This window comes from Gadus morhua, chromosome 17, assembly GCF_902167405.1.
Source record: "Gadus morhua chromosome 17, gadMor3.0, whole genome shotgun sequence".
NCBI classification, from domain to species: domain Eukaryota; kingdom Metazoa; phylum Chordata; class Actinopteri; order Gadiformes; family Gadidae; genus Gadus; species Gadus morhua.
Window position 1 is genome coordinate 1,928,536 of NC_044064.1, and position 17,022 is coordinate 1,945,557.

General features: G+C 49.6%; 1 protein-coding gene across 1 annotated transcript in view; it reads right to left on the minus strand.

Annotated features, from left to right (window-relative positions):
• Window positions 1-1,287: 1,287 nt before the first annotated feature.
• The window catches only part of LOC115529572 (phospholipid-transporting ATPase ABCA1), a 156,781-nt gene continuing 141,046 nt past the window's right edge, over window positions 1,288-17,022 (minus strand). The window contains exons 48-50 of the mRNA XM_030338370.1: window positions 16,504-16,596; window positions 8,505-8,748; window positions 1,288-2,491 (exon numbers count right to left, since the gene is read on the minus strand). Of these exons, the coding sequence (XP_030194230.1) occupies window positions 2,378-2,491; window positions 8,505-8,748; window positions 16,504-16,596 (451 nt within the window). The 3' untranslated portion in view covers window positions 1,288-2,377. The remainder of the gene's footprint in view (window positions 2,492-8,504; window positions 8,749-16,503; window positions 16,597-17,022) is intronic.

Here is a 17,022-nt window from a genome sequence, read left to right on the forward strand (position 1 = left end):
AAGGCTGGACGGGTCGCAGAGTGCACACACACACACACACACGGTAAATGTTCAATTGAAATCGCTTTCTTAGAACCACGGGGAGGAATTGCTTTTGGAGTTTAATGGAGACTCTTTCAGAGCCATTAGCTGCGCCTCCTTGTCTTTGTGATTGGTGGATCGGGAGACAGGAACTCACAAAGAAACACAACAAACACACATCCATGTAGGTAAACACAGACATGGACACAAATACACAAACGCGCACATATGTAGAGAAACACACAACCAGACACTAACCACACACAAAGCTCTCTCAAGGTGAAATTTACATTCTAAATCTATCCTAAAAGTGCTCAAGGTTTTAAGAAGAAAATGGGTTTCTTCCGAAGCAAGGGGCACTTGCAAAGAGTACACTTATAAAAAAAAACCTTCAGCTCGACAGCGGAAATGACCGGAACATCTCCACATATCCATTTGGTGGTTTAGCATGCCTCCCGCTGCTTCTCATTCTCAGGAAATAAAGACGAGGACGAGAACCAAGCAAGCAACAGTCCTAACGCTACTGGGTTTCCATCCCTCCCCATTCCCCCGATCTAAAGGGACACTGGAGCAAGGCACACGCTACTCTCCTTAATCTCCTGTGTATCTCTATTCGTTGTCGGTCGCATTTAGATGAAACCGTCTGCAAAATGACTCAAAGAGAAAATAGCCAACAAAACAGCAGAGACAAAGACAGAGATAGGATAAACGCAACCGAACGGCATGCAGTCAATAGAAAGTAAAACAAGGCTTTGAAGGGTGAATCACAACGGTGAGTGATTGATGAGTATTTTTGGAACGCAATGAATCGGGATGAGACAAGAGAAAATATTGTGCGATTCAGTTTTGCCCTTGTATGTGTTCGATGTCATTGTTGCTGAATTTTCCTTTAGCCAACAGTACTTCAACGCTCACAGAGTGGAGCAAATGGACTGAACTTGGCCTCAGCAAAGTGTCGACCCTGCATCTGAACAGCGGGAGGAGTAGAAGCCGGTACGTTATATACACTCATATGTCATATCATGTATTAAATCCCTTTAGCGTCGACACTGAACAGGTCAATCAGGTCAGTTGTTCACCCTTCAAATGGGCTTTTGTTCGCCCAACAGAATACTCCATCGCTCACATGGACATAGGAAACCTCTTCACCTCAACATGAACCTGTGGACGTTGGAGAACTCCAGATGAACACATAGAGTTACACACCAACGCGGTGAGCATTTTGCTTTCAGAAACATTGTGGAAAAACTCAACTCGACAGTTAGATATTTGTGAAAAATATTTAATCATTCTCATCTTGGCATGAAGCAATATTCGGTACAGAGTTAATGCATGTTTCCATGATGGACGTATCATGGCAGTAGTGTTCTTAAAGCTAGCCTTCAAGCTTTTGTGAACTGCGTTTACTGTTTTTCAGTGGATCGTTTTATCGTTAACGCGGAAACCGCGATTTTCGGCACAAGTGAGTAATGCAAAGGACAATGTAAATATACATTTCTAATTTTCCTGAGAACAAAGGTTATCCAATAGGTACACACACACAACAGTTTTACACTTTAAAATCAGCGCAACGCACAAACATGTATACACAACAATGGTTTGGCTTTTCATTCCCATTACTTAAGAGAGAGGGGTGTCTCTTTTGTGGTCATGTGATCCCGTTGTTGGAGATTTCGAACAATCGTCGTGACATGGTAGGGGACAATAGCTATTCCCTTTTTAGCTAATCGGGTAGAGGTGCCATCAGGGAGGAAAATTCGGTTGGAGCTCGCATTCAAGCCATGCTAGCAAGCAGAGCCTCAGGTGTACTCGTGCCGAACCCGGATATGAGTTTGGACGGAGAACAAGCAGTCCCAGGATGGGTGCTAAGGCAACAACGGTGGTACCGGTAACGCTGTGAACGAGCCCTTTGGAACTCCCGGCGAATAAGGCCGCTAAATTGAGGCAATCTGCTCCTACATCAGATTGTTTCTTTGGATGTTCTAATTGCACACGGCTAATTAAGGCTTGGTAATTAGCGAGGCGTCGCAGAGCTTTCACTGACCCTTGAAAGCGGGAGCGGGTGCAATCACGATCAAATGAAGAACATCACTGTGGAAAAAAGGACACATACACGCAGGTCTCTGACGTAGACATCGTCTGAAACGAAACGCCTTAGCAATCAAAGCTAATCAGCAAGCATATCATATAATTCTCTCTTTCTTGCACTTTCTCTCTCTTCATATATAATTATACAGTATATGTATATATATATATATATGAATATTTTCTAGCATTTTAAACAATAGTTGAAGGTTGAGAATGGGAGGTATACGTGTGAAGCTCTATGACGTCTGGGGCCGTGTGTCCGACCTGCTCAGACCTGCTCCACCGAACGCAGGGCGATCTCGTCGGAGAGGTCCACCGGCTGCTCGTAGCTTTTGAGGGCTTCCTGGTCACTGTGCTGGTGCTTGGCGAAGTTGACAAAGACCTGGGTAGGTTGAGGTGAAGAGAGGGGGAGGAGGGAGAGAGAAGGGGAGAGAGAGAGAGGAGAAGAGGTTGGTAAATGTAAAAAGTTCATATTCCAGTGGTGGACAAAAACGTCCCCCTTTTGGATTCCATGGATGTTCGGTTCTGGTGACGGAAGGAAATAAAGAATACAAGCCAGAGAGAAAAGGGGGCGGGGGAAGAGAGGAGAAGCTTGAATCCTCCATTTTACTTATATTTTATTCATCTTTTTCTGGCGTGCGTCTCGGTTCTTTAACGAAAAAAAACATTAAAAAACCCTGCTCTTTTATCGTTTACAAGGAGGATAAACAAAATGATAGAACATGGCGTCGTGAAAAGTATTTTTTCCCCCTCCAAAGAGAACATTGAGGTTGAACCGAGGGCTGCAGTCAAACGCTGAAAAGGACCAGGTGTTTTTTTTCCTCTCTCCTCTCGTTTTCATCATCCATCTCCATGAAAACCAAGGAATAATAAAAGCTTGAGTGACCCACTGTTATTTCCCCCCGCCTCGTCCATTAGCCGGCGACTATAAAGTACGCTTTTCAAAAAACACACTGGCATCATAAAACCAATGAAAAATAAGAAGCACATCGCCAGTCATTCACGTTTTGACGAGTTTGTTTTTTGTTTTTCGGAGAGGCATTAAACAAACCGTCTTCCCCGGAACATTCTAGAAAATGTATTGTGCATTAAGTTTCACATCATTGGCTCCGTGACCCTTTTAACGTTTATTGTTCCAGATAAAGTATGCGGGCGGACTTCAAGTAAGGGAGGTGGGGGCTAATTTATAAGGTCTTAACTCTTTAAGGAGCAACACAGCTTTTATTGAAGCAGCCAACAGTGGAACATGGAGTTGATGATTTTGATACAGGGGCATAATGTCCTGGCATGGAGAAAGGGGCACTTTGTCGGCTAAACTCTCGGCTAAAAACGTCTTTTTCATTTTCCCCAGATTTTCTTTGATAGGTTTGCATCCCCTCGGCAACTTCTCTTGTAAATGAACGTTAATAAACGGTAAATGTTAATGTTGGCCAAATCCTCTGATGATGATGATGATGATGATGAAAAGTACATTAGAGTAGTGCGTTGTAACTTTTAATTTGAAAGTGTGTAGCTTTAAAATGTTTGATATCGGTGCATCGATTAAACTTCGTCAAGGTTAGAGTTGTCAAGCCATCGTATCGGGTAGGGGATGAAAAAAAAGTATTACAACTTAAAAAAAAAGCATTACAACTTAAAGCACAGCAACGACACCAGTGGGGTTGAACCTCTTACAGGCGGCCATTTGTTCACGTACAGAAGTCTGAATCAATGGACAACATACCCACCCCCCCCCCCCCCCCCCCCTCCCAGTGTCAGGGCGTCTGATCCCCAAACGACATGTGAGTCACTCGGCCTGGCTGTTGAAAGGTTTGTTCGGGTAAATGGGTGACTGGTTCGTCTAAGAGCGTGGGGGTTTCCCTGCTGTATGAGAAAGATTGATGGTTCTTCCTTTAGAATTGTATTTGCTATACTGTGCAACCTCACCTGACCTCTTACAGTCTAAGCAAACCGGTCAGACATACGTCGAATCGACACTTAGAAAACATTTTTCTTTTCGGTTCAGGAACAGTGAGGTTGATTGTCCACAAAACCTCGGTAAACCTTTTGTAACATTATCAAAGAGACAAAAGCTTTCAGCGTTTTCAAACCACCGTACGTCCGCCACAAACAGAAGCACCGTACTTACACATCGACTTATCGCCGTTAATAACAATAAACCCGTTTTCCCATTTTGTTTTCCCGTGAGGAAGTGCAGAAAACGGTCGACTCAAGGCTTGGCTAATGGTTCAACGTCGACGCAACGCAAGGGGGTCTACGGACCCATTACGTCCTTGCGTCCAACGCAGGGCCTGGCGTGCGCCTCCATAAAATTGCGACACAGCAGCGTGGGCTGTGATCAGTCCTCTCGCTCAAACCCAAGTAACTAACCGCAGTACCAAGGAAGGATCACGACTGCGTCGAAGCATCTGCACTGTCATGCGTTGCGTCCACGTGGAACTATAACAGAGCCTTTAGAAAGAGAAGAAAACCAAGACCAAGCAGAGTAGTTTAGATTGAGACGCAACCCCCCCCATCACCAGGCCCCCTTTCTCTCCATTTTCTTTACAATGCACCAAATGAAGTCAACCTGAGCACGTCGGGCCCCATCTGACTGACAACCGCGCCTTGCACGGCGACCCGCCACGATCAATACTAATTGTGGTCCAAGTCTCACAGAGCAGGTCAACACTGCTCTCTATAAATCAAACACACACACACACACACACACACACACACACACACACACACACACACACACACACACACACACACACACACACACACACACACACACACACAGGTGAACCCTCTTTCTCTGTCTTAAAGGGATGACCTTCCGGACGCAAGTATGATTTATGAACCGAGTCTGATTTGGTGAATATTGACCACTGCAAGGTGGAGAGAGTGTGTGTGTGTGAATACATATCCACACACACACACACACACACACACACACACACACACACACTCACACACACACACACACACACACACACACGTATGATGTCCTTCAGACAGAGTTCGTCCGGCCTTCCGTAAACATTTCCGTGGAGGAGATAGCGGAGGCCGGGGCGGCGTTCATTATGAAGGGGCTGTTTGTTTTTTATTAGAGATAAGGATGGAGAACGAGAAGCACACACAAACCCACAAACACACACGCAGGCCCTCATGACACACACACACACACACACATGCTGTCGGTCACTGGCGTGCAAACACACACACACACACAAAGGCCGTCTCTGGCGTGCAAACACACACACACAAAGGCCGTCACTGGCGCGCAAACACACACACACAAAGGCCGTCACTGGCGCGCAAACACACACACACAAAGGCCGTAACTGGAACACACACACACACACACACACACACACACACACACACACACACACACACACACACACACACACACACACACACACACACACACACACACACACACACACACACACACACACACACAAACACACACACACACACACACACACACACACACACACACACACACCTCTCTCTAACCTTGCTCCATCGGATAAGTAAGTGGTAGATTTGAATCTCTCTCTCCCCAACACCCTGGTAGGAGGGGACACCTTTGGTGACCCCTCTCCCTCTGTGGGTGTGTCCCCCCCCCTCCACTCTCCTCCCCCCGCCTCCACTCTCCCCTGCAGCCGGGCCAGCAGGCCCAGAGACACTCAGGGTACCCCTCTTCACACAGTGACCCCCCTGCCTGACTGCGGCACATCCCTGGGGCTGTTTAAAGGACACACACACACACACACACACACTCACATGCACACGCCGACTCGCTAACACCAAACACACATGCACGCACACACACACGCACACACACACACACACTAACACCTACACGAAACAGACATGCACGCGCACACACACACGAACACACACACACACGCACGCACACTCGCTAACACCAAACACACACACACACACACGCGCACACACACACACACGCACGCACACTCGCTAACACCAAACACACACACGCGCACACACACACGCACACACATGCACACTCACACACACTAACACCAACACGAAACAGACATGCACGCGCACACACACACAAACACACGCGCACTCACACACATACACTTAGGTAAACACAAACAGATTTTTCTAAAAGGCAACAAAATAAAGACAGCATCCGGTGTGACCACAGTGCTCACACAGTGCTCACACATCCCCGGTCTCTAAGCCTACAGTGGATCGTCTCCCCCTCCGCCACCCCCGCTTGACTCCCCCTCCCCTGGCCCGTCTCTGGCAGCGCAGAGTGTGGATCACAGGCCGTGCTGATCAAAGGAGGCCCCGGGAACAGAAGAGGGGCTCTGGGCGACGAAGGCCACGCTGAAAACGGACCACCAGCCTCCAGATCGAAAAACCACCATCGATCGAGAACCTGGTGACGGTGTTGGGGATGGTGCTATTGATGTGGTTGGTGACGGTGTTGGTGATGGTGTTGTTGATGTTGTTGGTGTAGGTGACGGTGTGGGGGACTGTATTGGTGTTGGTGATGGTGTTGCTGATGGTGTGGGGGACACGCGTGATGGTGTTGGTGTTGCTGATGGTGTGGGGGACTGTATTGGTGATGGTGTTGGTGACTGTATTGATGATGGTGTTGGTGACTGTATTGGTGTTGGTGATGGTGACGGTGTTGCTGACGGTGTGGGTGAGTGCATTGGTGATGGTGTTGGTGATGGTGTTGTTGACAGTGGTGGTAATGCAGTTGGTGATGGTGACGGTGTTGCTGACGGTGTGAGTGCATTGGTGTTGGTGATGGTGTTGTTGACAGTGGTGGTAATGCAGTTGGTGATGGTGACGGTGTTGCTGACGGTGTGAGTGCATTGGTGATGGTGATGGTGTTGTTGACAGTGGTGGTAATGCAGTTGGTGATGGTGATGGTGTGGTTGATGGCGCTGCTTTAAGCGGTCTGATTTCAAAGTTCTTCTGGTGTCACGTCGTGGGGGGGGGGGGGGGGGGGGGAGGTAACCGCCAGAGCTGGGTTTATTTTTGCACCTCCACATGTGAAGGGAACAGCATCAAAGTGTACGCGCGCATGTGTGTGTGTGTGTGTGCGTGAGTTTTCTTTGTGTTTTTTTCTTCTAATAAGCTCGGTGGCAAAAAATAACAGCGGGGTAAAAATACCTTGCACTCCTCATCACAAACAAATTATCGCTTGGAAGATGCAACCGAGCGTCTCGGGAAATGTTTCTGCCACCAAGCCGCACCGCTGGAATGAAACGCCGTGCCACGCCGTCGAGAACCAGCGTCAGAATCGCAGAATGTGAGAATCAGAGAATCTGCTATACCTCGCAGAACACGGCCCTCTGGTTAAACCGCTAGCACCAATAATAGTTATGAAACGGCTTTGAGGTTTGTTTTTGACTTTTGACGCTTCAATGCTGATAACGAAAGCGTTATCTGTCACAAGACGCAGAGAATCAAAGAGGAAGAAGCGTAAGATAAGACACAAAACTCTGTTCTTCGTTCTGTCATCGTGCCCGGGTTATATATTGTGTTTTTTGTTCTCTGTTGAAAATTATTTAACTAATCACCCGTCCATCTGTTGAGACCTGATGACCAAGGCATAGGAGAGAAACAAGTTTCAAAAACTTAATTAGAATCGAAGAAATTTAATTATGAGAAAGAATCTCAATCTAATCCTATTCTGGCTTGGGACCAATGTCTGTTCCTCCTTGGGTCCTCGGCCAATTTAAACATCCAAAAGTAATGAAAAACTAAAAGAATAAATCGATCGATATCAAGCCAGCACAGATACAAACGTGCACGTTAACGAGGTTGACCAGGTACAGCCTAGCTTGTTATGGGCGCGCACGTTAACGAGGTACGGGTGCTTGATGGTAGGGGTGGGACAAAGTACATGACGATACATCGTCGCCCTATATTCCAAATATATTATAATATATTTATTTTTTTGTTGCATTTTAATGCTTTATTCATGAAGAGTAAGACAGGAAATATTGCCCCAAATATCAACATTTTAATTAATAAAATAAGGCCAACGGAAATTAACCAACCAAGATAAGCTTGACATAGAAAGACTTTCCCTCGTCATAGTAGCCCTTTGGGCCAATAGGATCTTCCAGATTTTTATCGGTTTGTAACCGAGTAACTAAAAATCTCAGTTTGGACCGTGAATAAAGGCCGAAATCTAAATGCCTTTTAGCAGTCATTTTGTAATCATCGTTAGACATATATCCTGATGCATCGTCATAGGGACTGTCTGACAATATATCGATTACTGGACCGTCGCTGTATCTCGATATTGTCGGTGTCGCGGGTCGTGTTTCGCGGGTCGCGCGGTGAGGTACCCCCCTGGTCCCGCCCCTTCCCCCTCAGGCCCCGCCCCCCTCAGGCCCCGCCCTCACCTGGTCCAGCGTGGTCTGGGACACCGAGTAGTCCTCGATGCCGAGCTGCTGCTGCCGCCGCGTGAACTGGCCGAAGACGGCGGCCAGCGCCCCCTGGCGGTAGGGCAGCTGGTACTGCAGCGTGTTGTGGTGCTTCTCCTTCAGCACGCAGCCCGGGAAGCCCTCCTGGATGAAGTGCTCCACGGGGGCCAGGGCGGGCGGCGAGCCCCCCACGCGCACCACCACCGTGTAGCCGTCGCCGAACCTGGAGCGCACGCGCACACACACGCACGGCGCGCACACACACACACGGGAAAACACAGAATGCAAGGAATATTATCAACAATCATTCAGACTTCACATGGTTAATAAACTCTACGTTTTATCTTCATTAACTATGGACAACAGTTGCTATGAACAGTAACAGCTGCTATGGACAACAGTGAGTTTGGATGAACGTAACTACGGGTTACAGTAACTATGGACAGCTGTAACTCTGGAAAAACAACCGTAACTTTGGGTTACAGTAAGTACGGGTTACAGTTCCTATGGACAGCAGTAACTCTGGATGACTGTAACTATGGGCTACAGTAACTAGGGACGACGGTAACTCTGGACTTTGGAAGGTCAACTTTGGATGAAAGTAACCAAGGGTTGCATTAACCATGGAGAAAGTAAAAATGGGTGACCATAAGAATGGATTACATAAACTCTATATGAAAGACGCTATGGGTTACGGTAGCTATGGCTGAAAATAACTACGGGTGACCGTAACAGTGGAAAAAAGCAACTACGAGGTAGTTGCTTTTTTTTTTTGCTAATGTTCTCGGACGCTGCCAAGAGCAGAGTGCTCCCCGCTGCGGGTCTTGTGTTTCCCTGTGTGGTCGCCACCCTGCCCATTGCCGCCTAATCGCTCATATTTATCGGCAACTCGTTCGAGCACTTCTGGCCACACAAACGTCATTCTAACACACTCAGCCTTAACATTTGACTTTGAGCGGAAACTGCGTTGCAACTCTGCAGAACCATTAATACCAACGTTTAATTCTAGGTTTGGTTTTTTGGTCAGAAATATTGAACAGTTAATGGTAGTTTGGGAATGTAGTTATTGTGTTTGGCCAAACAAAAGAAAAAGAAACAATGGCAACATTAAAACAAATGCATCCCAGACCATAAACGCTGCACCATTGATTAAAATGAGCTGCCAACGCCCGCCACCGCAAATTAACCTGCAGGCTTCTCTCTGTTTTCTCCCCCGTCTTGTGTGCGTTCGTCACTGCGCGTGATCACAACACAAGACCCCCTCTTGCCTTGTTATTTTGTCATTAGCGCTCTTACGACCCCAGTTGTTTTCTGGGTAATTAATTTCCCATAACGGTGGAACGCCAGCGCGTGGATGGATCCCAGTGTGCTCCACGAGGAGTGAGACGAGGCGCCGGGCCCCCGCCAAGACAATTAAATAAGGTGGTGGATAAACACGGGGCCTCTCCTTCAAGCCCACAGGGAGTGGAGGGGGGGGGGGAGGAGAGGGGGGGGAGAGGAGGAGGAGGAGGGGGGAGAGGAGGAGGAGGAGGAAGAGAGGTAGGAGGAGGGGGAGGGGGATGGGGAGTAGGAAGAGGGGGGGAGAGGAGGAGGATGGGGAGGAGGCAGAGGGGGGGGAGAGGAGGAGGAGGAGGGGAGGAGGGGGAGGAGGAGGAGGGAGGGAGGGGGAGGAGGAGGAGGAGGAAGAGGAGAGCGAGGAGGAGGAGGAGGAGGAGGAGGAGGAGCGTGGCTAAATGGGCCGCGTAAAACGTTTTCGTCCCTTGCAGAGTAAGAGGGCTCCGAGGGGAGTCCCACGGTGCGCCGGGGCGCCATCCCTCACTTATAGAACAAAGTTATGCCCATTTGGCCTCCCCGCGGAGACCTTTACCCCCGGATTAGATGGATATCATCAATACTGCATGCGACTTAAACCCCCCCCACCCTCGTTGCTTCACTTTCTGCCTTTTTACAGTGAGATAAACGCACGCAATCTCCCCGAACATAAGGAGGGGAGACTTATGGGGGATCGCGGCGGCGGCGGCGGGGAGCTAGCTCGTCGGGCTAATTCCTCAACTGACGACGGCGGCGCTAATCCCATTGTGTCGGCCTTCTCTGAGCTACCTGGAATTCTGGTTTGGAAACTTCACGCGTCTTCCGAGCCACCCCCCCGCCCGCGCCGGCGTCTGCGCTCGGAAGACGCGTGAAGTTTCCAAACCAGAAATCCAATAAGGCCAGGAGGCATTAGCTTCAAAGCACCCCGGGGCTGGGAGGGGAGGGGGGGAGAGGGGGAGAGGGGGGGGGGGGGGGGGCGTACCTTCCTCATCAAACAGCTGCTTGTCGACAACGCTAAAAGGGGAGGTGAATAGCGTTAGCCTATTCGTCTCGTCATGCGTTTTGTATTATCTTTACTTTGGGCCACTTTGCCCAAACCACCGCCGTTTTTATGTCATCACGTGGGCTTCAGGCGTCTCGGCAGACAGAGCCCAACACACTCCCGACGCCCGTCCTGTTTGTCGTGGTTCTCTTTGTTCTCTCGTCCCGGGAGCACTAGTCTATGGTAGGCTGCCTGTCTTGAATCAAATAAGCTCAACCCCAATTTTTTTTGAAAAGATATGCATAATACTTTTAACGTTTCTGATTCATTTGGGTAACGTATTTAGCTTCTCTAATTATCTGACAATTCATTAGCTTTGTCTCTTTTCCTCGTTGAGCTTGATCTTCTGAGCCGGGCCACTTCCTCGGAGGCTGCTCAATGCCTCTGATTCCTGATTACATCACTCCCTTATCACAGGGCCACGGCAATTAAGGACGTTACTACGACGACGGATTTGAAGTAATCTCCTGCGTCCCTGACGGTTGACTGCGGAGAGTCGCCGCAGTGTCCTCTCCTGCAATCCTTATCTTCCCTTGCACTTTTCTTCGGGATCAGAATACATCAATTATCAATCAATTACACTCCGTGACTCTGATCTTCCTTTTATTATACTCTCCAATCCGTTCCGGCCCTCTGCGTCTCTTCCTCCCTGTACTCTTTCGGTGGATATCTTGCCTTGCCCTACTCTTCCTCCTCTCTCCTCCTACTCCTCCTCTCCTGCTCCATTCCTCTATGCTCCCTTATTGTACCCTCCTCGCCTCTCTCTTCCTCTCCTCAGCTTTTCTCTCTCTTCCTCACCTTTCCTCTACCGTATGTTCCTCCTCCCTCTCCGCTCCCTTATTGTATCCTCCTCTCCTTTCTGCCCTCCTCTATTTCCTCCTCTCCTCGACAAAGCTCTCCTCATTCCTCCTCCTTCTCCTCTCCCATATTGTGGGAGAGGAGCCCTCCCCCATGCCCTCCTCCTCTCCTCCCCGCTCCACACAGCTTCCCTCTCTCTCCCTCCCCCCTCCTCCTCCCCCCTCCTCCCCCCTCCCTGTGGAGGCGCCCTGACTGTAAGGTCAGGTTCGCAGCGGTCCACCTCTGTGTGTCCGACCCCGCCGCTCCGAGACGAGCAGGTGTGGACGGGAACACCGGCAGGTCATCGGTTCAGAGCGATACCGGTGTAATTCCCGGGCAACTCGTTCCATCCTCGCAGATGCAACCCTGAGTGTGTATGTACCGGGACGCCGGACTGGGACGGACCAATCGGATGGCAGAGGGGCGGCGGTTTGTGGGAGGGGGAGTCACATGAGTTCCACTGTGATGGAAACTGTTGCGTTGCGTCGCTGTCTATTTATACTTCAACCCGCCAAACCAAAAAGGGTTTGTTTTCGGCGTTGTGTGTATAAATATACACCAGTGGCGTGCGGCCAAAGGAAAAGACCACATGACATGTGCGTGAGTGCTGGCGTGTGACATCCGTGTCCGTCAGCGGGGAAGACCAATTAACTTTCCGGATTACAACATGACGGACGCGTTGTAAAGCGTTAAGAGCATCTCAGCCAAGCCGTCCGCCTCTTTTGGAAGACACATGCGTGCTTAAAGGCACTGAACTGATCTGGACGCAGCGGCTAATGCTGAGCTGATGCTGAGCGAGCACTTTGCCGCGTTTATTGGCATTCTCCATACAATGCTAACTTTTAGACACACACATGCTCACACACACACACACTTTGAAAACACACTTTTGTAGCACACTGTGGTCTAAGCATGGAGGCAATTACGGGACTCGTAATATAAACGGTTTGCAAAAAAGTTATAATAAAAAGATTTAGAAAGAATTTAAAAAACACAGAACATCCTTTGTCTGCCAGCAGCGCACGCCCTTTGCAAACCGCGGCGGGGAGGAAGAGGAGGTGAGGAAGAGGCAGCTTGAAGGCTGTGTTTATCGGTTCCACCACTTCATTTGGCTGTAGTTAGCACCAGAGAGCCTTCACCGCCGCCAACGCAGACGCACTAAAGCCCCTTTTACAACCAGCGCTTCCATTCCTTCCTCCCTCTCTCTCTCTCTCTCTCTCTCTCCTTGCTTGTTTAAAAACCCCTCCCCCTCCCTCTTCCCATTCCCTCCACTCCCCCACACTTCCGGCTTTTATTTTTCCTTTCGCTTTTCCTTACGAGACTTTCATAAATATCCGGGAGGCGGCGACGCCGGCGGCGCTGATCTGAAGCGGCCCAATATAATGTGAGGAAGGGAGCGCCTCGTTAAACCGCCAGAACAATCACGAGGCCTGGATAACGAAGGAGCTTCTCCAAAATGGCCGCCGCCGCCTCAAAACTGTCAAACCTCCCCGGTTATTTACTAGGCTCTCTGCTCTCCGCCGTGACTCTCCTTCACTGTGGCTCCGCCGTCGCTGTGCGGTTCTGCTCGGGCCGTTGGGGACGTGATTGATAAACAAAGACGGGGCGGTTAAAGCCGCGTGAAGGCGGGCGCCTATTAAAGCCAGGGTCATCATTGAGCTAAAGTGGTCCGTGCGTTTTGTGTGTGTGCGTGTTTGTGTATCTTTGAATGTGTGTGTTTGTGTGTATCTTTGAGCATGAGTGTGTTTGAATAACTTTGAGTGTGTATCTTTAGGTGTATGTGTGTGTGTGTGTGCGTGTGTGTGTGTGCGTAGGGTTGCTAATAAGCGGTCTGATGTCTAGGTCTGAAGATTACTAAAAGCTCTAGAGGACCTGAAAGAGTCAGGTGTGATAAACAAACAACCTGACGCAACCAGGGCGCCATCATGCCGGTTAGCGACCGTTGCGTCATCTCATCAGCCGTTAATTTGGACTCGTCGGAGATAGCCCCAAGCTAGCTCCGAGCTAGCACTGAGCTAGCCTCTGGCCAAACGCGTGGCCAGCTCTATCGGGCCAATGGGAGCGGCCGGGTCGTCTGTGCGAGGGAGCGTAGGGGGGCAGGTAAGATGGATGTGTGTGTGGATGCCCGCGGGGAGGTGGGGCATAACCACGTGGCGGGAGGGATAACGGGTGGTGGTGTCGGTGGGGTGTGGACGGGAGAGAAAACAGGAAAAGACGGTTCCTTAATTACCCTGCGGGTCATTAGCGGGGGGCCCACACCTCACGGAGCATTAATTACCCCCGCGCAGACGTGATAGGGCTTGGGGGAGGGGGGGGGGGGTTAATTAGAAATGCTCCACTGTGTGGGGAGAGCCGAGAGATAACGTTACTCCGCGGTGTATCGTGTCCGATCATGTGAGATCTGAAATGAGGGGGAGAACGGGGGAGAACGGGGGAGAACGGGGGAGACGCGGGTATACACACCCACTCCCTATGCTAGTTAGCTGGCTGGCTGGTTGGCGCTCGCTAGGCTAGCATTGCGGGCCGGTTCTACTGATGGACAAGGCCTCGTCAGCCCGGGTAGGAAATGTGCTCTACATCCCCACATGCATATGCGTATTCTCACATAAACACACACACACACACACACATGCATGCTCACACACACACAAACATGCATGCATGCTCTGGCACACACACGCATACATGCTCATACACCACATGCATGCCCGCACAGATATGCATTCTCACACACACACACACACACACACACACACACACACACACACACACACACACACACACACACACACACACACACACACACACACACACACACACACACACACACACACACACACACTCAGACACACCATCTGTCATCCCGGTTGGCGGCTCTGCGGTCTGGTATATTAACGACCATAATGGGTGATACCCTTGAGATTAACGCCCAGGGAGTGGCTGTAAAGAAGAAAAGAAAAACACGCCCCCCCCCCCCGCAGCACACAAACCTCTAAACACGTGTGTGTGTGTGTGTGTGTGTCTGTGCCGACAATCGCACTCAGTTTACTGATCTCTTTATAAGCTGTCCTAGGTGTGTGTGTTGGGACATGCATTGGAGCGGGTCCAATGTGTGTGTGTGGGGTAATAACCGACCACATCAGAGAGAGAGAGAGAGAGAGAGAGAGAGAGAGAGAGGGAGAGGGAGAGAGAGAGAGAGAGAGAGAGAGAGAAAAAGAAAGAGAAAGAAAAAGAAAAGAGACAGAAAGGGAGAAAGGGAGACAGATTGAGAGAGACAGAGAGACGGGAGGCAGTGGGGGTCGGGAGCGCCATCCTTGGGAAATGTCAGAGGAACATCACAGGGGAACGGCGGAACCCAATGTGGGGCGGGGCCGACGGGGACCCGGGCACAATGTGTTCTGTGATGAGGTTCTGCGCCGGGCCTTTAAAGGCTTCTGAAGCGCGCCGCTGACATTTTGACTTACGGCGCCTCTTACTGGAGCTCCCTCCCTTGGTCTTTAAGAGAGTCCGTACGGAGTTTCTGTGTGTGTGTGTGTGGCTGTGTGTGTGTGTGTGTGTGTGTGTGTGTGTGTGTGTGTGTGTGTGTGTGTGTGTGTGTGTGTGTGTGTGTGTGTGTGTGTGTGTGTGTGTGTGTGTGTGTGTGTGTGTGCCCAGGTTTCATGGCGGGAGCGGTGTGGAGAGTTCATTTGTTAAAATGGACAGAAAAAGCCGGTCGATATCCACGGTGTCTGATTGGATATTCTTTATCGTCCAATCAGCAGCCAGTAATGCTTCGGATGGGTTTCTGCGAGGCAGTGTGTGTTTCCCTCTACAAACTTTCCCTCGTATCTCACAAGGGAGCGACGCATCTTGACAGCGACTTAAACGAGACAATCTACCCGCTGACGCGCTAAAGTGACTCGTGGTGCTTTGCCCCGAGGTGACGGTGTTGAGGAACACACTGAAAGGGCAGGAGATTGCCAAGACAACAATCAGACTACTCTTCGCCCACTGCCTGTATTCAGATGCAAACATGATGAAGAAAGGCTTCCTACAAGTGTTTCTGCTTTATTTGACCATGTTGGTATCTGGAGTGGATCACATTGGACAAAGAGACATATGCAACCCATCTCCTCTGAGCCCGAATCGTCAAAGCACTTAATAGGATATTATAAATGTCCAGCTATCAATAGACCCACATATCCGTGGGAATACCCGGAGTTCAGATATACAGTCCTTTCCCTCTCTCTCTCTCAATTCTCAAGACGTCTCAAATAAGATGAATGGGCAATGGAAGATAGAAACGCAGCATGTCTTACCAGCCAAGTAATCATTGAGTATGAAGAGGGGATTCAGAGTCCAGTGGGTTGGTTTTTCATGCCGCTGCATGCATTCCCATAATATCACTGTATATATAGAGTAGCCTCCAGCGGGCTTGTATTCATGAATCTATAACCATACCAATTAAAGAAACGGTACGAGAGCAGAAGAAATAAGGAGGGCAGGATAATCCGCTCGCTAGGACGTTCCAGTCAGTGGGAAGGGACTGGGTTTGATCCCTCGTGTTCCCCAGACTACCACCCTTGAGTACAACCCTTTCCCCTTATCAGCCCCTTAATGCAAGTACTGCAAAGCATAGATGGCCCGTATGCTCGCCCGTATCAATAACCCCGCGATATGAGAGAGAGGGAAAACCCTCCAGGGCCAAACATCTATCCGCCGCTACTTGCACGAATCTTCAAGGGGCTGTGGTTATTTCGTTTACACTCAAACCCCTATCTCTAGGCGACAATAAACAGAACCACGTACCTGCTTTTCAGATGCTGTATGCTCCCGAGGCACTTGAAGCGGCCGTTCACCATGATGGCCATGCGTGTGCACAGGGCTTCACATTCCTCCATGCTGGCGAAACACAAGAAGAGACGGCATTGTTTCTCTTTACAAAATAAAAGCGCGAGACACACGCCGTCTGATGTGCGGTACGACGAATTGGGAAAAAACGTCAGAGCGAGTTCAGAGGAGGCACCGCAATCGACGCTGACAGACTAAACTTGAATCGTTGGAGTTTTGTCTTTTAAACTGTCTCCCTGCCATGTGATGGGGCGGTGGGGGAAAATCTTCTCGAAAACGAATGAAAGAGTTAAATTTAAGACTAGGTTTCTCATCCCCGCTTGCCGGCATGGGATTCTGTAAGCCTCCAGACGTCTGGCAGATAAAGGGAAGTAATAAGTGTGAGAGTCGGGAGTTGTCTGCGGCATCATGGCCACCGTTTAAAAAGCTCCGGTGGCAGAGAAACACTTGTACCTTCACAGCGATAAACTCAGATTA